Source organism: Sparus aurata, chromosome 6 (genome assembly GCF_900880675.1).
Source record: "Sparus aurata chromosome 6, fSpaAur1.1, whole genome shotgun sequence".
Taxonomy (NCBI): domain Eukaryota; kingdom Metazoa; phylum Chordata; class Actinopteri; order Spariformes; family Sparidae; genus Sparus; species Sparus aurata.
The window spans coordinates 5,226,844-5,249,734 of record NC_044192.1 but is presented as its reverse complement, the minus strand read 5'-3'; the positions used below and the strand labels follow the sequence as shown (position 1 = coordinate 5,249,734).

The 22,891-nt window shown below is 40.1% G+C and overlaps 1 protein-coding gene and 2 long non-coding RNA genes across 4 annotated transcripts; 1 reads left to right on the top strand and 2 right to left on the bottom strand.

The window, feature by feature from the left end:
- Positions 1–841: 841 nt before the first annotated feature.
- On the top strand, positions 842–8,305 carry LOC115583770 (butyrophilin subfamily 2 member A2-like). Of its 2 annotated transcripts, XM_030420948.1 has the most exons (6): positions 842–1,293; positions 4,440–4,787; positions 5,468–5,503; positions 6,346–6,624; positions 7,133–7,258; positions 7,707–8,305. In XM_030420948.1, exons 1-6 carry the CDS (start codon positions 1,197–1,199, stop codon positions 7,769–7,771), a joined length of 951 nt encoding a protein of 316 aa, XP_030276808.1. In that variant the 5' UTR covers positions 842–1,196; the 3' UTR covers positions 7,772–8,305. The 2 variants fall into 2 exon arrangements, with proteins under 2 accessions (XP_030276808.1, XP_030276809.1); XM_030420949.1 differs by lacking the exon at positions 5,468–5,503.
- A 3,519-nt stretch (positions 8,306–11,824) lies between these two features.
- On the bottom strand, positions 11,825–15,686 carry LOC115583773 (uncharacterized). Its single transcript, XR_003984421.1, has 2 exons — positions 15,462–15,686; positions 11,825–13,245 (listed from the first exon to the last, which is right to left on the bottom strand). It is a non-coding gene; the product is annotated as an uncharacterized LOC115583773 (long non-coding RNA).
- Positions 15,687–18,000: 2,314 nt separating this feature from the next.
- Positions 18,001–19,898, bottom strand: LOC115583774 (uncharacterized). The gene is made up of 2 exons (XR_003984422.1): positions 19,629–19,898; positions 18,001–18,754 (listed from the first exon to the last, which is right to left on the bottom strand). It is a non-coding gene; the product is annotated as an uncharacterized LOC115583774 (long non-coding RNA).
- Between the last annotated feature and the right edge of the window lie 2,993 nt (positions 19,899–22,891).

The following is a 22,891-nucleotide window of genomic DNA, read 5'->3' as shown; positions in this document are numbered from 1 at the left end:
AGCCTCTGCCATCAGTGTGTGAATGTGTGAATCTGACAAGTGTTTTAACCTGTTAAGGATTACCGTTCCAACATAGGAACACCCTTTACTAACAGGGGACGCTCCAAAACTTCGTAAAAACTTTGATAATAGTTTTAAGCATCAGATCTTAACAGTATATACTCATGCCGCACACTGTTCGAAAGCTGAGACTGTCGTGATTATTTTAAGCCCAAACACAAAGGAAAAAAGTTATTTCCAGACCATGTAATAGCCTTCTAAACTCACCACGACACTATTTCGCTCTCTTTTATTCTTTGCTCTATCTTGCATTGTTCTGTTTGTATTGATACGTTTTTCTACTTTTATAATATTTATATAAAGCATTTTCACTTTGTTCACTTTTGGCCTTTTCTTATCAAAACCCTGTGGGCGGAATGGTAAAAACGTTGTTTTCAGTGGTTATGCCTCTGTCATTCTATCCCAGAATGAGCAGCATCAAATCAAGAAACAGGCAACAAATCACAGGGTCTTAGCTTTCATTTGAGACCAAGATTATGTTTCTTGGTAAAGGGGTTCTCAAGTTATATGCCTTTGAATCTCAGTAGGCGCTCTTGGAAACCAAAAAGGACCCAAGCAAAACGCACAGACATTCCTTTAGAAAAATAAATGTTTCAGTCTTTTGACTTCAAAATGGTACCTATTATAGTCCTACAGAGAGTCTCTGTAGCCATTAGCCATTGTCGGTTAATTAGTCATTAACTGTTTATGACAATCCAACGTATTGTCTATATAATCGCTGTCGGTCCCCGTTTCGATCAAATCCTTGCGGGAAAACAACGGTTGAGGTGCGTCTGTGTAATTCCACCTCAGTCTGTTTTTGTTCTGTCGGGGCGGAGTGTGCCCGTGCAAGCCAGGAAGTAGAAGGAAGTGGATCATTCCGTTTGGGAACTAACGTTAGTCAGTGGCACTGGAGCCGTTTAACACCGAACGCCGATCTATTTCGTATGTGGTTAAAGTGGACTTAAGTTCTACTCTTGCCTTGTGCGGGCGTTGAAGAGCTGCTGTCATCCAGCACCACTTTATTCGGGACATTTTAACCTCAGGTATATCAGTTAAGTTACGGTTGGTCGCAGTGCAGTTAGCTTTAGCACCGCGAGCTTGCTAACGTTAAACCCACCTCTGCACTGAGTTAGCTGTCACAGCGGGGGCGCAACATGTCGGGATTTAAACTTCTACCTACACCTCTGGAGAGTCTGGTCGTGTTTGTCTGCATGCTGATGTCAGTTGGGAACTTACTCAGTCACCAACACGGTAAGGAAACGTTAATATACAGCACGTTACTGCTCGTTCTGACTCCGATGTGCGCAATACGGAGGCAATGGACAGTTAGCCTGACGTCCCAGTGATGGTCTTTTAACACATATTTCTGAATTATCTCAGATTTGATTGTGTATCGGTGTGTGAGGAGAAACGTTAATCGTGAAAGATACGAGGCAGCTAACGGTTTAAGAGTGGTGCTAGCTCTGTATCAGTACTGATGTTTTACAGCCAGCTGATTGGAGGCGCGGCTGGGGATACATGTGCAGTAATGTTGTGAATGAAACAAGCCTCGCCTGCTACTGGGCCTGTCCCTTCCTTATAAGCCCCTCCCACAGAGTAGTCTGCCCTCCACGAGCAGGCGTGTAGTTGTAACCATGGTAACAGAGGAAGCCACACAACCAAGATGGCGCATTTAAAATAACAGCTACAAGATGATTGTTGTTTGTCTGATCAATGCAACTAAATTACAATGACGAGTGCCTCATGCCGAGTCACGGTACACTAAATCTGTTCATATGTATATTTTAGTTTTATATTTAGTTTAGTCTTTCCATTCTATTTCTTAGCTTTTTATTTTGCTTATTTTTCACGATTGTTGTTGTTTTTTAAACCACTACTGACCTTTTGTTGCTGTGGCAAAGAAACTTCCCCGTTTGTGGGACAGTAAAGGTATAAAGGTAAGGTAAAGGTAGATATCCCGTGTAACAACAATATTCCTCACATGGCGGTAGACAGAGTTACCAGGTAATCATACCCGGTGCAACATTTTTGCAGTGCTGCCTTTCTGAAGCATGAGTAACATTACTTTTCTAAACCAATTCAGCCACTTCAGAGTGTCCTGAAAGACACTTTTGCTAACCAATATATTTCTCGTGTATGTCCTCGTAATTTATGGTATAGCCTCTTAATTTTGCTCTCAAGGTGTACCAGATTTAAGTTTTACTCTTAGAGTGTTTAGTCTCAACTTTTCTTGAGTCCAGGTTGTATATAAATAATCTGACTACCATCTAACATACTTACAACTGTTCTTTCAGAGTAATTGAGGTGACATGTAAATGTGTTTTCTGATCGTTTGCTTTACCCTGATGGCTCTTTATGTATGGAGGACCAAACCTGACATAAGTATAAATAAATAAATAAATGCATAAATGCATAAATAAATACATAAATAAAAAAATGCTGAAATAAATATATAAATGTATAAATAAATACATGCATAAATAAATACATACATAAATAAATGAATAAATAAATAAATGCTGAAATAAATGTATAAATAAATAAATACAAGTATAAATAAAAGAATAAATGCTTTTATATATTTATTTCTGTATTTCTGTGTCCATATGTAAATGAGGAGGTAGGAGGTCCTAACCTCAGTCAAGAGCATGATTGGTTACAGGAGTGTGCTCGATGAGGGTCTACTACTTCTGCCTTACTAGCAGCGCTGATTCCTGTACACTGTACAGGAATGTTGCTGGCTACCAGCAAGCCCGCTCAGCTAACTGTTAGCTGCAGTTGTTGACATTTGTTCATGTAGCTCTGGTTTAGTTATGAATTTGACTGGCGTTCATTTTAACTTGCGAGGGTCCCAGGTGTGCTGGTGGTGTGGTTTGAGAATCCCGTCTGGAGAGAGAGGGATCCTCAGCCATGTCCGCTAGCCAGGAAAAACATTCTGCTCATCACTCCAAGTCATGTATATGTGTATTCTAGACGAGCGCTACAGAGCACAAATCGTCCAAAAGTGCATGTTGTCGGTCTCATATCTTTGTCGTGAATGTCTGTACTCTCAAATAACTCATGTGTGGAACAGGCTGAGGCATTTGTTCACGCCGAGCGGCTCGAGAGCGGTGTGGAGACCCCTTTTAGCTCTTGTGTTAGCTGTTAGCTGCTCGCTGTAGCGCAGCGTCTAGGCTACCTTGTGACACCGGTTACCATCGGGTATTTTTCATTCCGCACTGTTCAAATGGTCGCCTAAAGCCATCGTTCCGAGCCGCATACATCGTTATTAAGCTGAAGCTAAGTCGGTGTGAAAACTGTACACTGTCATACAGCCTGCTGGTCAAACAGTCTGCAGAGTACGTTGACATCCAGCCCGAGCTCAGCGTGAGGTCAATCAGCTGTGGAAAATCGTGAGACGTCCAGATCGACCTGTGATACAAACACCAGTAGCGACAATGGTTCATAGGAAAGCCCAGACATGTATCTCACTCTCGGTGGTAACATGTGTCAACAGTTAACCTGGACGCTATGCTCTTAGCGCTACAGCGAGCAGCTAACAGCTACCTGCTAACAGCGGTGTCCACGCCGCTCTCGAGCCGCTCGGCGTGAACAAATGCTTAATACTGTTCCACACATGAGTTGTTTAAGAGTACAGAGATTCACGACAAAGATATGAGACCGACAACATGCACTTTTGGACGATTTGTGCTCTGTAGCGCTCGTCTAGCAGTGGTTTGCAAGTCGCAGCCCCGGCATCTCCGTGTGGATAGAAGTGTTCAAGCCACGTCAAAACGAATACACGTATACATGACTTGGAGCGATGAGCAGAATGTTTTTCCTGGTTAGCGGACATGGCTCTCCAGACAGGATTCTCAAACCACACCACCAGCACATCTGGGACCCTCGCAAGTTAAAATGAACGCCAGTTAACCTGTCACACTGGTCGAGGCCATTAAGCTAACTGGAGCTGTTTTACAACGTTACAGAGAGCGAGGCTTGAGATCCTGAATCGTTTGCTTTTGTCTGGCTCTCCGATTTGACCAATCATGCTCTTGACTGAGGTTAGGACCTCCTACCTCTGCATTTACATATGGACACAGAAATACAGAAATAAATATATGTAGGTGAACAGAAATACAGAAATAAATAAATGTAGGTGAACAGAAATGTATAAATAAATAAAAAGCATTTGTTCTTTTATTTATACCTTTATTTATTTATTTATACATTTATTTCAGCATTTATTTATTTATTCATTTATTTATGCATGTATTTATTTATGCATTTATTTATTTATTCCAGCATTTATTTATTTATTTATTTATGCATTTATTTATTTATTTATTTATACTTATGTCAGGTTTGGTCCTCCATATTTATGAAACATAATGATTCAAAAATGTTTTGTCTTACAGGTTCAGGTGTCAACAAAGTGTTCGTGAAAGAACACGATGATGCCGTTTTACCCTGTTCCCTCAGCACCAGGGAGAACCTGGTAGGAATGCTCTTTGACTGGAGGAAAAATGGTCAGAAAGATGGTCAGAAGGAGGTGTTCCTGTATGATGCAGGCAATCATTACAATAATGGCCGTCAAGGTCAAGATAAGCAGTTCAAAGGTCGAGTCTCACATTTTCAAGGTCAACTGATGAACGGCAACGCCTCCATAAAGATCCAGAATGCAAAGATGGCCGACAGTGGAATCTACAGCTGTGATTTTCCAAAACTTCAGCCGGGTCAAACATTCAGCATTGAGCTTGTTGTTGGTGAGTGCTTTCATTAAACAGTTCATATTAAAGTTTTTTTTGCAACTTCTGCGTTGTGCTGGAAGTTGGTCATTAGTTGCATAAAACGTATCAGAGTAAAAAGTCTCCCCCTGAAGGACATTTGTGGTCAAAGCTAACTTAAGCTCACGTCATATTAACAGAATTCAAAGAGTATTAAGGGTAGAATCAGTAGGATTTTGTCCCAGCTGTACCTGAATGCGCCACAAAGACAGTTAATTGTTGAGTCTCGTTCCCAGGACGTCAAATAGACACATGTTGGGTTGGTAAAGCGTCCCGAGCAGCAACAAAGAGAGAAAATCAGAAACTCTCTGCAGATATGAGACACTAACAGAACTTGCCACGTTTGTTTCGCTGCATCACCAGATCCAATGTAAATCCAGCTGCTAAGGGATGCTTCTGCCTCAAGTGCCTGAGCATTATGTAGTACTGATACATGCGACACGTAGATGCAGGTTACGCAAATCAACATATATAGGAAATTGATGAAGTGTGGTGCTGTCTAATCAAGCTCAGTTGGACAGATTCCGACACATCTTATCATGCATGTTCTTTGTACACAACAGTTCAAACTTGCAACTCAGTGACGAGGCTGAGAACAGATGACATGTTCAAATCATACATGCAGTGTGTGAATACAAATGTTCCTCCTTGTGTTTCAGAGCTTACCTTAAAAGACCGATCAGGAGAAATCCCCGGTGAGTGATGTTACTGATCTGAACATCTGCAATCTTTATCAGCTACTGAAACTCAAACACACACACTGTTCACTCTACACTACTTGGTATTGTTTAGCCAAGCCTCTAAAGCCCATTTAACTCTCATATGTATTTCCTAACTGTAAGAACACTTAAAACCGTCTGTTTTCTTAAATCAGCTTCACTGAACAACATTTTGACTGATCACTTAAAGCTGATCAGCACTTATTGATCCAGTACAGTGTTGGTAGATGAAAAGGTTTTTGGGTCACAAAGTTGTAGCTCACATTGCAGATGTAGAAATCAGTGACATCATCAGGTAACTGCCGCTGATTTCTCCTTTTCTGGTAATGATAAGAAACTTTTCTGTGATCATAATTTAGCTGTGATTCTGATTTGAATTTAACTTGTTATAAGTTGAAAGCAGATGACACGTACAGTGATGATGAATCTCTTTTTATTTCATCAGTTGATGGTTTAGTCTTTCAGAAAATAGTGAGAAATGTTATTAGGTTTTAGAAACTGGTACCAGAACATTTTTAGAATTCTTGTTGATAAACAAACAGTAATAAAATGTTTATTTTGTTTGATTTAGATGTTTAACATATTCTCATCGCCACTTTAGAAATAGTTTTTAGATCGAACATGTTTCATCAAACACTGCTGGGTTTGTGTAGTCCGTACTCTGTGTTTGTGTGAGAAATAAACCAAATAAAACCAAGAGAAAAGGAATCAGTTTATTCCACATCCTCAGTCATTGGAAGGTTAAACACAACACGCCCTTGTGTATATTTATTGCCGTAGCTGTTCTTAACATGCTTTTGTTTATATGATGTTCACAGGTACATGTCCAGAGCCATACATCAAAACACTTAATGACACAAAGGATGGGCTGCTGCTGCTGCAGTGTGAGGTTAGAGGAGCTTCTCTGGAGCCAAAGATCAGGTGGCAGGACAGCGCTGGAAACATCCTGCCGTCTGAGGAAAAGGTCTCAGAGAGAGGAGGCCTTTACTACGTTACCCTCAAGACAGCTGTGACCAAGACTGACCACTACCGCTGTGTGGTCACTCAGGAGGACATTGGCCATCAGATTGATGCTGAGACCTTCGTGCCTTTCTACGGTGAGATTTCAATGTTGGTGGTTAAACATTTAATCTCACACCCAACTAAATTCATGATTTGAATTAAAAAAATGTTTTTCTCAAAAATGAACTACAAATGACAAAGAGATTATTAAAATTATTGCTTTTATTTAATGCTTTTATCATAAACAAACTGATCCTGCCATTGTAAACTGCACCTTCAAACTAACGAAAGTACCTCCTCTTGAAAAAAATATGTGTCTCTTTTGGACAAAATGCTTTTGTAAACAATGCACTTTGCATGGCAGCTGCCACCATCAGTATGTATGAAGTAAAACTAAAGCGTCTGATAAATGCTCTACATGTAAATGTAACTCGAATTAATCGATTTTGCAGATTTATTGCCCGGCACTAATTGTAATTGTTCATGTGTTATTAGTTTTTGAAGATTGACACCTTTAAATGTTGCTCTGTGTAATCTTTATTGAGTGTGATGTCCACGATATGCAGTAACATTCTGAGTTTTACTCTTTGTGATATATTTCAGAGAAACTCTGTGAGGACCGATCCGTTGGATGGCTGTTTGGTGGAACCGTTATTGGAGCTGCAGTTCTTGCTGTAGTTCTTGCTCTGCTTGTAGCTACAAAGTGCATCACAGTTACCTGTAATCAAGGTAAGTTAATGTTATGTATTGTATTAATATATATCAACACATTGTTCAGACATCAACATTACAGAAACATTGTGTGATACAATCACGTCCAGACAGTTTGTATTCGTCTCCTCAGATTTGAACCCTTCTGTCTATAAACATGAGGCCTCTGGTTCTAAAACTGACTGATTGAACTAAAAGAAAATTAAATACACTCAGGAACCTTTGACCAAATATATTGATTAAGTTCCATCAAACAGACCTCTGAACATCATTCTCTGTTTTTGTCAGAGTTCTCAGGAGTGATCATTTGAAGATGGAGGATCTACATCATTTAACAAATGATACTTTGAATTAACCCTCAAACTGGATTAAAGCCAGCTGGCTGCAGAACAATTCTGGCCTATCAATATAACCATAAAAAGCCAAAAAGTTGACTTCATATAATATGTTTCTCTGTTTCCTACAGGTCCTCGTCATCTGGGAGCTGATTATAAACCACCTGCAGAGACGGAGTCCAATTCATCTGTTTGATTCCTTTATCTGTTGTAAAGGTGTGTGTATATACAGTATGTACATTCTCAGGAAAATATGCGTTCTGCAGCCTAATGATAGATCTTTGTGAAACTTCATCAGTTATTGGTCACACTTACAGAGTGGATTTGACAAATAGATTACATATTTTATTACACTGTAAGGAAGCTCAAAAACATTAAATGTCTGCAGGTTCCTAAATTATAACAAGACTGAAGGTTCACAAAGATCAAAGAGCATTTGTGCTGTTATGAACGTTATATTACCTAAAAACCAAAGATGGAGGTACACAACAGGAAAACTCTGCTATAAATAATGAGATTACAAACTTAAAAAGGGACCTGATGAACTTAAGTGACTTACAAGAAGTTTTTTATGGGATCATATCGTTCATAGAAGCTCAGAATGTTTCATTCCAAAAGTTCAGGGTTCAACCAGAAGGTGATTCTGAGTACTCAGGTGACCCGTCAGACCAACAGATTCATGGTGCTGAGACTCCTTTTTAACTTATAGTTTGATCATGTTGTGCCTTTTTAAAAACAAATGCCAAAACCAAGATAATATAACTTAATGTAAGAAACAAAGCAATAATGTTCGATACCCTGAATGTTGAGTATTAACAGTGTGAATAAGATGGTTGGAAGAGACTTCAGTGTGAACTGGACCGAGAGTAACAATCCAGATGAGAAAAGAGACAAAACAAATGATTTATTTTTATATCTGAGAATGTTACAAACATGAATGAGACTTCTAAGACTTCTTATCTCTTCCATCATTTGCATTCCAATGTAACTGCACAGAGCCTGTTGTACGTTTTGTTTGTTAACAAGTTTTACTGCCTTTTATTCATGATGAAGTCTTCTGGATTGTATTGATGTTACTGTGAAGCAGCAACACAGATCTGTTTATGTTATATTTTACAAAGAGACAAGTCAGAGTGATCAGATCTCTTCTGTGGAGCCTTCCATCACTCCACTGCCTCCTGACTGGAAATCTGAGCCATCGATGCTGAATGTTAAACTGTTGCCATGACTTCAGTGATGCACAACGTGTTAAACTTGTTTGTATTGTCATCAGTAAATATGTATATTTATATGATATTTATGATGATCATGAGCTTTTTATGAATAAATAAATGATGCTGGTACGAAAATAAAGATATCTTCTTGTGTTATTGGGGAGTAAGAATACCTTCAGGTGTAACCGGCACTACAGCAGCTGTCTCTGTGTGTAATGGCCGTCCCACATGATACAATAGCTGCTTTGGTGTTGCTAGAGGACGTTACCAAGGAGCAGTTTAGCAGGAGCGAGTTTTCAAGGACCGAGCTGATGTTCTGGCCCAAGATGATGAAGCTCATCAAGCAGAGAGAGCGCAGGAATCCCCTCTCCTCCTCCAGTAGCTCGCTCACACTCTCTGTGGGCAGAGACGCTTCTTGGCCTGAAGTGAGACTCGACTTCAACACGATCAGAGTTAGGATGGTAAAACTAATTAACTAAATAATCAATGAATTAATTCCTTAAATGCTCAATTAACTAATTAACTAATGGTTTAATGACTTTATCAATCAGTTTACAGGCTGACTGACTGAATTCGTGTGACACAGATTCAATATTTATATAGAAGGAGCTTTATAAAGTTCACTACATTGACTTGTATCAGTTCACGGGGCGGAGCTGCCACATCCAACATGGCGGACGCACAGATGTATCATAGCAACAGGCCGACCAGCTCAGTGAGGCGTCTGTATGTGTGTCTGTGGTTGGGACTGTGAACAGCATCATCTTTTGTCATCAGCAGCTTTTTCTGGTCATCCAAAGTAAATAATAAGCCACGATGGTTGATTTAATATGAAGTAATGTATTATTGTGTTCTCCTGATAAAGAAACCTGTCAGTAAGTGTTCGGTTGGTTTCAAAGCTTCTATTTTAACCTTTTTGATATGAGTGGGTGGTTTTACTTTCAAACACAGAAAGATGCAGTGAAACTCTGAGTTCCTGCCAGCAGGTGGAGACATCTGCTGTATTCCAGCTTTCAGCTCTGACTTTAAAGTCGTCCTGTGTTGTGTTCAGGTGCAGGTTGTGGACGGTCCTGATGAGAGTGGAGAGATGTTGACTGAATAAAGTGAAAAGCTTCAGTTCTGTCTGAAGTCCACAGAACATCTTTAATCTGTGAGTGTCTGCTGTTGACTACAGCGGCCATGAAGAACACAAAAGGCTGTTCAACAAGTCTGTTAGCTTGTTCTGTTCTCTAACATGATGGAAACGGTTTGAGGTCATGAAAACATAATTATGTTTATTCTATTTCAGCCAATAGTTCCTTTATAATCTACAAACTGTTAACTGGAACGAGCTCTGATTGGAAGCCGAGTTAAACAGAATAAAATGAGTTTTCAGGTCAAAGCGTCCATTTATTTTTAATGCAGACATTTATTATTTTACAAACCCCATTTCCAATGAAGTTGGGACATTGTGTCAAATGTAAATATAAACAGAATACAATGATTTGCAATTCCTTTTCAACTTATATTCAATTGAAAACACTATAAAGACTAGATATTTAATGTTCAAACTAATAAACTTTATTGTGTTTTTTTTGTTTTCAAATATTCACTCATTTTGACTTTGATGCCTACAGAGCTGGGACAGGAGTGTGTTTACCAATTTGTTACATCACATTTCCTTTTAACATCACTCAGTAAGCGTTTGGGAACTGAGGACACTAACTGTTGATGTATTGTAGGTGGAATTTTTCCATTCTTGCTTGATATACGACTTCAGTTGCTCAGCAGTCTGCTGTTGTATTTTGCACTTCATAATACGCCACACTTTCAATGGAGGACAGGTCTGGACTGCAGGCAGGCCAGTTTGGTTCCTGCACTCTGTAACTACGAAGCCACGCTGTTGTAACATGTGCAGAATGTGGCTCTGCATAATCCTGCATAAATAAGCAGGGACGTCCCTGAGAAAGACGTTGCTTGGATGGCAGCATTTGTTGCTCCAAAACCTGTATGTACCTTTCAGCATTGATGGTGCCTTCACAGATGTGCAAGTTACCCATGATGCCATGGGCACTAACACGCCCCTGTACCATCACAGATGCTGGCTTCTGAACTTTGCACTTATGACAATCAGGATGGTCCTTTTTCTCTTTGGCCCGGAGGACACGACATCCATGATTTCCAAAAACAATTTGAAATGTGGACTCGTGAGAGCACGGCACACTTTTCCACTTTTACTTCAGTCCATCTCAGATGAGCTCGAACCCAGAGAAGCCGGCGACATGTCTGGATGTTGTTGATATAGGGATTTCACTTTGCATATTAGAGTTTTAACTTGCACTTGTAGATGTAGGGACAAACTGTGTTAACTGACAGAGGTTTTCCGAAGTGTTCCTGAGCCCATGTGATAATTTCCTTGACAGTTTGATGTCGTTTTTTATTGCAGTGCTGCCTGAAGAATTAAAGGTCACAGACATTTAATGTTGGTTTTTGGCCTTTCTGCTTACATGCAGAGATTCCTCCAGATTCTCTGAATCTTTTGATGATATTATGGACTGTAGATGATGAAATCCCTCAATTTCTTGCAATTATACATTTAGAAACGTTGTTCTTAAACTGTAAGACTATTTGCTCACGCAGTTGTTCACAAAGTGGTGAACCTCGCCCCATTCTTGCTGGTGAACGATTGAGCCTTTCGGGGATGCTCCTTTTATATCCAATCATGGCACTCACCTGTTTTCAATTAACCTGTTCACCTGTGGAATGTTCCAAACAGGTGCATTCCTCAACTTTCCCAGTCTTTTGTTGCCGCTGTTCCCGCTATTTTAGAACGTGTTGCAGACATCCAACTCAAAATGAGAGTATATCTGCACAAAAACAATAAAGTTTATCAGTTTGAACACTAAATATCTTGTAATCAACTGAATTTAAATTGGAAAGGATTTTTCAGCAGAGTTCTTCTGCCATCAGTGTGTAAATGTGTGGATCACTGTAACTCTGCTGTCCCACAATGACGACAACTGAGAGTGAAAGTGGAACAACAAGAAGAATTCATCCAGAGTTCTGGTCGCAGTTTATTACTGATACAGTTTTATTGACACTTGATATAAATGCTGGAAGTACAAACCATAGAAATAAACATTACCATCAACATACAACCACAACAGTCTGACCTTAACTCCTTATTAATAAAGTAACATTAATAACAATGTTAGTAACAAAAATATATTTCCCTCTTTCTTTCTTTGTGAAACAAATGATTGTTTACATTCTCTATGAACAAATTATGATTTTGACTCTTTAAAAAAGGCACCAGACAAGATGCTTCTTGAACACAAAAGAAGTCTGTTTACTTGTTCTGTTCTGTAACGTGATGGAAACAGTTTGAGGTAATAAAAACACAATTATGTTTATTCTATTTTCAGCTAATAGTTCCCCTTAATCTACAAACTGGACGAGTTAACTGGAACAAGCTCTGATTGGAAGCTGAATTAAACGGAATAAAATAAGTTTTCAGGTCAAAGCGTCCCTTTTTTTAAACGCAGACATTTATCAGTTAACATAACTTCCTTTAACATGTTGGTAGTCTCCCTGAATACTCGACACTGCTTGATCCAGTTTAAAATTTTGCACAGGCTGCATCACTCAAGAGTAAAATTACATAGAATCTTTCCAGAAATATCATCTGTGAAACATGTAACCAAGCGGAGGCAAACCTACTTCAGTTATACACTATAGAAGCTCTGCACTTAATTATTTATTTACTTGTTTTTGCATTTTTCTATTTTCTCTCCCAGCTATTGTTTTTCATTTATTTACTTATTTACTTTGTGATCAGGAGGTAGAGCGGGTTGTCTAGTAATCGGAAGGTTGCTGGTTCGATTCCCGGCTCGTCCAAGCTGCATGTCAAAGTTTCCTCCTGATGAACAGTTGTCACCTTGCATGGCAGCTTCTGCCATCAGTGTGTGAATGTGTGAAACGGACAAGTGTTCTAAAGCAGCTTTGAGCGCTCAGAAGACGGGAAAAGTTCTGCAGAAATACGAGTTAATTTATCGTGTGCAAATTCATTGACAGGTGACATTTGTGCACCGTGTGTGTCGCTGAGTGCAGACAGACGTGACACACCAGCTGCTGATGGTCAAGACAGAGTTTGAGCTGCTCACTGTGCAGACTGCAGAGACTCAGTGGAGCTGCTGAAGTCCTCCTCTGTCCACTCCTTCTGCACCAGATCTGCAAAGTCAAGTGGTTCAATTTTTGAAAACCGTCTCTTACAAAGTGGACACTCCTGTGTCTGTGTGTCTGTCCAGCACTTGTGCAGACAGTCTTTACAGAAGCTGTGGCTGCATGACAGGACGAAAGGCTCTTTAAAGATGTCCCTGCAGATAGGACAGGTGAGATCCTCCTCTGGATGTGAATCCATGTTCTCCTGCTGAAACATGCTGTGTGGAGTGCTGCAGCAGGTTCCACTGTTCTGCCCCTTCATCAAAAATGACAAAACAGGACAAAACAAACAAATCAGTGAGGTAACAGAGCGAGTTATCTATTCAACTGATCTACAGGACAAGACGTGTGTGTAGGCTTGTTCTGTGATTCCGTGTGAAAGACGTCACTGAGTGAACCAGAGAAGCTCAAAGTCCTTAATAAAGGAGCTGTGGTTCAGGAGGAGAACCAGCGTCTTGTTACAGGACAGTTGCTGGTTGGATTCCCCTGGTCTGCATGACTGATAATAAATACTAAATCATCTTTGAAGGTAAGTCAAAGATAAAACAAATATTTTGGTATGTTAGATATAAAATGGTCCAACTGTAGTGTTAAGTTTTTAGTAGACTGACTGAACCAAACCAGCTATCATATTCAGTCCTGCTAACATTAGCACGTTTTAAATTAGCATAATAATTCCAATGCATTATTAAATCCCACTAGTCTACTGGAAATTTCTTGGACCCAGAAATCGTGTTTCCTATAAACTTTTATGATTGAAATGTAATCTATCGGTCTCGTGGATGAAATTCAACTTGGTTGCTAAGAGATGAATGTTGGGCAATTTACGTAATCAGCATAATGGGCTAATTATGGGGAGACACTACAGGTGAAGAATAGGGAATAGGACAATAGATTTCTTACACAATACATATCATTAAAAGAGTTTTCTCAAAATGATTTGTTTTCCTCATACTCTGAGCCTGAAATCTCCACTTCAGTAGCACTTTTATACACCAAACCTTCCAGTTTTATTCTTATCTATATTCTGAAGGTTTCACCAGAGGGGTTTGTTCATATATCATTCATAGCCTGATTTATTTAACATTTTATTCCTAAAAACAGGGCGAAAATTGATTTTTTTATTTTATTTTTATGGCTGTTGACAGTTTTTTCTGATTTATGGAGTGATAAAAAGAGATATCCAAAATTCCCTCTGTAAAAACCTTTGGCTATAATATGTCAACAAAATGAAACAAGAATTTTGCACCCGGCTTCATCCAATGTTTAGATTTATGTTCTTAAATGTATGCAAAATAGTGCATATTTTATTAGCCAATGCCTCATTTGCATATTTAAACATGCAATTTCATAAAACTCATGATACAAATTTTTTTTTTCTTAATGTAAGTAATCAACTGGGGAAGTTTCATGGTGATATATATATATTAGTTTAAAAAAATGTCCCTATTCTTCACCTGTAGTGTCTCCCCTTAATTAGCTCATTATGCAAATAACGCAAATTGCCCAACATGCAACTTTTAGCAACCAATGACATTTCAATAATAAAAGTTAATAGGAAACAACATTTCTGGGTGTAGTATGGTTCATATAGGGGTTTCCAGTAGATACCACTGATACTTTGGGCATATTTGAATAAATACTTTGTTGCACTATTTCGCATTTTGCTGACAAAATAACTTTGTGGTCCTATTTACAATTACTTATGCATTTTGTGCATATGTGTTTTTAAAAAGGACACATGTGTAATGTGATGGCCCAAAAGCTACATAAAGTTAATGTTTCTTTACATTTATACAATAAAGTATTTAAAAAAAAACATCATATTTTCAAATTTTCAGCCGATTTAAAATTGTAATTTTAGTTATATTAAACAGAAATTTCATTTTAAGGTTGCTGCAAAAAATTTTTTTCATGAAACCATAATATTAGCAGTTGGATTAATGCGAAACATTGATGTGAGAACAATTAAATTATTAAGTATGAGACTTAATCAAATGTGTTAATCGAACTTATTAAGTTAATTTCAAAGAACTTAATTCATTTAGGTGTTACCAATTGAAACAATTCAATTAAGTTGGTCCAACTATTTTCTTTTTTCTGTGTAAGTCGCTCTGGGCAAACGTGTCTGATAGATACATATACAGCCTGGTACAAACATACCGGGTATATGTTCTGTATATACCCCGGTATGTTTTACCTGACACGTGGCAATGTGATTTGACTTTGTGTTAAGTTGTGCGTTTCTTTTGTTGTAGTGTTTTGTGATTTCATTGTAATTTAGTTTTCTGCGTGATTTAAATACAGAAAAGACGGATTTAAATACAGAAACGACAGAAAATAGCACTTCCTGAGCTGCTTTCTGTCTTTAAAAAAACAAAAACCACGACAACAGAAACGTAAAACTTCACACACAAAGTCAAATCACATTTAATAACCCCAAAATTCACCTGCATGCAAAGCTCACCTTACCTTAATCTCCTCACAGACGTCGGTGGTGATGGTGATGATGATGCAGGAGGAGTGCTGGGATTCAAAATGAAGAACAAATATCGAGAGAAACGTCCGGAAATATCCAATAAAATCCACCGAGAGAGACGTGACAGTTTAATTATCTACTCATATGAAGTTTTCTGCTTGTAAATTTAAAGTTGGAGAAGGGCAGCATCGTGCCTGCGCTCACTTCTCCCAAAGCGGTTGATACTGATCCTACATATGCCCCGCCCCCCGCACACTTCCTCCCTCCGCTCGCTCCCTCCGCCACCAGGAAATTCGCGGCAAAACCTTAAAACCGACACCGACTTGTAAATGACATCCCAACATATTACCTATATATTCACTGTGAGCTCGCGTTTCGATCAAATCCAGCCGGAAAAACAACGGTGGAGGCGTGTTTGTGTAATTCAGCCTTGAAACCAGGGTCTATGTTTTCTTTACGGCGGAGTGATACAGTGCGGCCTGGGAACCAAGTTGTGAGGCTGGTGCTTCTCCGACGCATGCGCACCTGTGTCGCTTGAAATACAGTTGGGAGAGAGAGAGAGAGAGAGAGAGAGAGAGAGAGAGAGAGAGAGAAGAAGAAGAAGAAGAAGAAGAAGAAGAAGAAGAGAGTGCCGGAGGAAGAACGCTAATACCTCTTACAAACTATTATGTCCTTCTCAGAAATTCTTATGGTGTGTGTTGTGTCCAGACCCTAAACAGAGACCAGTCTGCTGTGACAAGACAGTTAAAATAAGTAAATATTAGCTTTAATGATGACATTTTCATTATCCAACACAACAGTACACTACTGTGTATTACACGTGAATGGCTGCCAGTCTTTAAAACTACCGGCGACTAAGTCCAACGCGTCCATTTAACGGCAGAATCTAAAATACCCCAAATTGTAAATGAGGTTCTGAATGCAGATTCACCGCAGCGTCACTCTCCCATTAGAGCGCGCCTTTGCACCAGACTCCCTTTGGAATTACACTTAAAATTACTTTTTAACAAGATTTTTTAAATACGACACATTTCCTAAAAAACTCAACATACAACAAATACATGTGTGTTGGCTTGTTCTGCAATTCCGTGTGAAAGACGTCACTCATTGCACTAGAAAAAGCTCAAAGTCCTTAAAAAAAGGCAGCTGTGGCTCAGGAGATGATTCTCAAAGTTTTTCAAGTTTTTTGCGAACATTGCCAGAGTTATTTCTCAATTTCACACGGAGGAGAAAACGACCCGAGAGCCCTGACAGTTCAATTATCTGCTGACGTGAAATTTTCTGGTTGTAAAATAAAAGTTAGAGAAGAGCAGCAGGTGTGTGTGTCCTCTCTGTAGCCGGTGGCTCGCTGTATTTATATGGCCGCTTCACTCGCTCCCTCCGCGCTAACAAACTCGCCGCAAATCATTAAATCCGACACTGGCACGTTAATGACAACTAAATAAATTGTCTATTTATTCACTCTCGGTTTTCGTTTCGATAAAATCGAGGTGGAAAAACAAGGTTGGAGGCTTGTTTGTGTAATTCTGCCTTGAAATTGGGGTCTATGTTATATCACGGCGGAGTGATACTGTGCAGGGTGGGAACCAGGAAATGTAAAAGTTGCGACGCCCGAATCGAAAAGCGACATGTACGGATCCCTGGAGGGTTCATGCTGCCTCAGACTGTTTTGTATCTGGATCAGTTGGTATATCGATGCTCAAAGGCCAACATGAGAAATAAAATACTTCCAGCGTGTTTGATACAAACTGTGTGAATATAAAAATATCTTTTATTTGTTCATAAGACAACAGAAAACTGGACATCTGTGTAGTCAGTATCTTTGTGTGTGTGAGTCTGTGTGATTGTGTTTTTAGGGGGTGATGAGAGGATGATCACATGTTTCTCTCTGACTTTCTTCCCCTGCAGTATTCGTCGTGGTTACCAGGTGTATAAGCAGGTGTGTTCAGCCTGCCACAGTATGGAGTACCTGGCCTTCAGAAATCTGGTGGAGTGTCACACACAGAGGCCGAGGTCAAGGTGATCTCTGAGGAGAAATAAGAGTTCATGGTGGAAAAGTTTTAAATGGACCAGACTGTATCCACATGTGTAATAATGGTGTTCATGTTTTTGGTTATTAGTAGAATGAAGCTCTGAGTTCCTGCCAGCAGGTGGAGACATCTGCTGTATTCCAGCTTTCAGCTCTGACTTTAAAGTCGTCCTGTGTTGTGTTCAGGTGCAGGTTGTGGACGGTCCTGATGAGAGTGGAGAGATGTTGACTGAATAAAGTGAAAACCTTCAGTTCTGTCTGAAGTCCACAGAACATCTTTAATCTGTGAGTGTCTGCTGTTGACTACAGCGGCCATGAAGAACACAAAAGGCTGTTCAACAAGTCTGTTAGCTTGTTCTGTTCTCTAACATGATGGAAACAGTTTGAGGTCATGAAAACATAATTATGTTTATTCTGTTTCAGCCAATAGTTCCTTTATAATCTACAAACTGTTAACTGGAACAAGCTCTGATTGGAAGCAGAGTTAAACAGAATAAAATGAGTTTCAGGTCAAAGCGTCCGTTTATTTTTAATGCAGACATTTATTAGTTTATTTAACTTCTTTTAACATGTTTGTAGTCTTTCAGTCTCTCCTCAAAGGGCCTCAGGAGCTGCAGGAGCTCCTGTTTGTGATCAGGAGGTAGAGCGGGTTGTCTAATCAGAAGGTTGCTGGTTCAGTTCCCCGCTCGTCCAAGCTGCACGTCAAAGTTTCCACCTGATGAACAGTTGTCACCTTGCATGGCAGCTTCTGCCATCAGTGTGTGAATGTGTGAATCTGACAGGTGTTGTAAAGCAGCTTTGAGCGGTCAGTAGACGGGAAAAGTTCAATGGACACAAGAGTCCATTTAGTCAAATTCAAGAAGCATCTACACCGGCTGCTGATGGTCCAGACAGAAGAGTTTGTGCAGACTGCAGAGACTCAGTGGAGCTTATCAACTCCTTCAACAGCAGGTCTGTAAATTCAGGTGGATTCATGATCATTGATGACCGTCTCTTACAAAGTGGACACTCCTGTATCTGTGTGTCTGTCCAGCACTTGTGCAGACAGTCTTTACAGAAGCTGTGGCTGCATGACAGGACGAAAGGCTCTTTAAAGATGTCCCTGCAGATAGGACAGGTGAGATCCTCCTCTGGATGTGAATCCATGTTCTCCTGCTGAAACATGCTGTGTGGAGTGCTGCAGCAGGTTCCACTGTTCTGCTCCTTCATCAAACTCTGATACTGATTGAAGCTTTGCAACATGTTCGCTTTCACAATCTGAGAGAGAAATGACAAAACAAACAAATCAGTGAGGTAGCAGAGCGAGTTAACACTATTCCACTGATCTACAGGACACAGTCACACAACAAGAAACATTAAAAATAGTTCATAAGAAAAAGGAAAACAGGATATATCATAAGTAGTCAGTATCTTTGTGTTTTATTGGCAATTTGTTTGATTTTTAAGAAGATATTCTAAATGCGACATATTTACTGAAAAACATCAACATACAAACTGCTCCTGATGAGCTGCTCAGCAGGCAGCTTCCATCAGTGCGTTAATATATAAATGACTGTAAGTCGCTTTGGACAAACCCGCACAGAACCGAGGAGTCAGAACATAATGAAGTCAGTGAGATTTAGTTAAAAGAGTGGACCGACCCGGACCCGGATCAATATCTCTATTATTACTTATGTTACCACAAATATTCACTCTGACGTGAAGAAGTGACGTCATTTCACATCAGAACTCATTAATAAAACTTGTTCAGATTTCCTCTGATCACTGAGGGTCGTCACAGGCTGATCAGACAGAACAGAACTCTGAGGACTGGACTGGTTCTGAAGAACTTATTAATGTTTTATGTCCTTTAACAAACTGACATATGAACACAAATCAAAGATCAATATTCAGATTCATCTTCAGTCTGCTGACGTGTGTCCCATCAGAACCTCTATGTGTCGGTAGATGGACCGAGTCGTGTCCGGTTCTGAAGTGTTATAACGTCACTTTTGACTTCATGTGAGACATGATGACCGATGAGACCGGAGACTGGACCGGTGTTAGCCTAGCTTAGACAGCACCAGCACGAACACCATCAGGCTGAGGTTCGGCCGGTGCCGGGTTGGTTCTGTGTGTATCGTGTCCTCACCGTTCTTCCATCAGACGTCCTCCTCCAGGTGAAACTCAGCGGCTCGTTTCTGCAACATGTTCTGAACAGGTCGGTCAGTTGACGCTGATAACATCCACCGTGTTGCTGGTTCCGTTCCTCTGGTGTCGATGTTGAACCCGGTCCAGTCTCTTTCGTCTGTTTCCTCTTTTTAAATCCAATATCAACAAAGATTAAAACGCTTGTTAATTGGTTTTGTTCCCCCTGAGTCGTTAAAATTCGCTCCTCTCGCTGGTACCGATCCGTTTCTGCGCTACGACCCTGTCCTGTTCTGTATATATACCCCTCTGTTTGGCCACGCCCCCACCAGCCTCGCTGTCCAATCAGCGACGACGTGTTCCCGCATTCCCGCCAATTAGATTCAAGCTGCGGGTAGTCTCATGAATATTCAAAACCCGCGAGGGGAATTCGTAGAACTCAGTTCTGCGTATGTAGAAGTTAATTCATTTCACTTCCGCATAGGCAGAACTGAATTCGTAGAATAGACTTCTACGAATTCTATTGGAAGTCTATTCGTAGAATAGAATTCACCACGGCGCTCTTACGCAGACACACACACACACACGCACACACACACACCTCATAACGCTGCCTGTGTTGTTTCATCAGCTCTGTTTGACTTGTAGAATCTGTGTCTGCGCTTTGTCATGTAAATGAACAAACTTGCTTGTCAAGACTTTCAAAGTTGAACATCTCTGATCCTGTGAAAATGTGGTAAATTGACCTTAATTGTGTAACTTAGTAGATTTTTGCCTGGTAAATTATGACAAAAAAGGTGCAACACTGCCATCTATTTATTACCGCAGTTGTTGGAGTGGAGCTGCACAGAGAAAAGAGGACTTCACTGCAGTAACATGTCCTCTAGCATGGTCCGGGATAATAAATGATTTCTGGGTTTCAGATGTTAACACTTTATGTTTAGCTGTGTAATGTACTCGTTGGGATTTGTGCAAACTGTGTGTAGAGCTTTGATTATTTAAGCCATAAAGCTACTTTTTGGAGACTTGTAATGGTGCTAATCTATCTGAAATGCTTCCCCTCGTTTCATGTGTTGTTCTGACGCAAATGTTCACACGTCATTGCTGTGCTGTGTTGCAGGTAATATGTTGTGCATTTTGTCTGTTGTATATTTTGTCTGAGCTGCCACTTGTTCAGCTAAAATGCTCACATTCATTCATCCAGCTCTGAACTGACTCACCTCATGGTAAATGTTGAAATTGTTCTTAAAATCAATCATAATTATTTCATAATGGATTATGTGGGGGTTTTGATTTGTTTGTGGAATATCAATATACACACTATATACGTTTATGATCACACCAGGATGTCATTTCTGTTTCTATTTTATATGAAAAGATTTGTGTATTTTTTAAATTGTTTATTGAACTGCACAGAGAAAATAGAACTTCACTGTGATTATCCTGAGACTGACGATAATGTTCACACATCTTTGCTGTGCTATATGCTGTGTTGCAGGAGGGAACTGTGTGTGTGTGTAATTAACACTCCATAATCCACCTGGTCGTCTGTGGTCTGTAGAAGCGACAGTAGTGTGGAGCTGCATCTCACTGATAGCTGTGACCCGTCACATATGTTCAAACTGCAGTCGTCCTTACAGCGGCCATGAAGAACACGAAAGGCTGTTCAACAAGTCTGTTAGCTTGTTCTGTTCTCTAACATGATGGAAACAGTTTGAGGTCATGAAAACATAATTATGTATTTTCTATTTCAGCCAATAGTTCACTTCAAACAGAAGTATCGTTAAACAGAATCAAATGACTTTTAGGTGAAAGAGTCCATTTTTTTCGAATGAAGACATAGTTTACAAACAGGATGATAAAACTGAATCACAGACACAAATAATGAACGGTTTGTCGACAAAGTTTCCTTTAACATGTTGGTAGTCTTTCAGTCTCTCCTCAAAGGGTCTCAGGAGCTGCAGGAGCTCCGGTTTGTGATCAGGAGCCACAGCGGGTTGTCTAGTAATCGGAAGGTCACTGGTTTGAATCCCGGCTCCTCCAAGCTGCATGTCCAAGTGTCCTTGAGCAAGATACTGAACCCCAAATTGCTCCTGATGAACAGTTGTCACCTTGCATGGCAGCTTCTGCCATCGGTGTGTGAATGTGTGAATCTGACAAGTGTTGTAAAGCAGCTTTGAGCGGTCAGTAGACGGGAAAAGTTCTGTAGAAATACGAGTCCAGTTATGATTCATTGACAGGTGTAAATTGTGCACCTTGTGTGTCGCTGAGTGTAGACAGACGAGACACACCGGCTGCTGGTCTGTGATGGTCCTGATGGTCCAGACAGACCATCCAGCGCCGGCCCTCCCACAAGCAGAACACGCGCTGTGCGTAGGGCCCCACGATCCATGGGGAGCCCCATTTTGCGCATTCTCTGTAAATGCGCAAAGGACGCACATCGCTGCCGTGAGGTGCACGTAGAGCACCAAGTCAGCCGAGGCAGGAGAGTAAAAAAGAGACGAGTAATCTTACACAGCACATGTTGCTGTAATGATTGACAGCACGCAGAATCTGACCAATCAGCGGTCATTGACTGTCTGTTAACTGCGTACAAGGAAAAGGAGTGGTTAAGACCAGTTGATGTTGGCTCAGGTTTATAGCCTGTCAATCTATCAATAAGAGTTTTGGGCTATTTTTATGGAGGTAAAATGTCGCCATCTCTTGGTGAATTTAATTCATAACAGTCATATAAGATTAGATAAAGTAAGATAAATTAAGTTTGACCCACAATGGAGAAATTTAAAGCGTTGCAGCAGCAAACAGCCGTGTAGGAATATAGAACCTAAGTACAAAATGTAAAAATATGTATATAGAAATATTTAACTATAGAAATATCATCAAATCATACTGAATATTATTATTAGTTGTAGTCATATTTGCATTAATTGCATTATAATCTCTGTGAGGCTAGTGTTTACATTAATTTCACTGTGTAATTTACTATCAGGACTGAAACAAATCTTAATAATCTGCTTGTATGATGGATTTCTTGTCATAACAGGGTCAATGCTGAAGTTTGTTGCTAAGGGTGACACAGAGCCAAAGCGTCACCAGGGCCATAAAGCACCATGTCATCTGGAAAAAGCTAAGCAAAATAAATTTCTGCACAGGGCCCCAATTTGGCCAGGGCAGCCCTGGGTCTGATAGTGGAACAATTGGACGGACTGATAACCGTTTTATCAGTAACTCGCTCCGTGTTGGCAGCGCTGGACTCTGTACTCACTG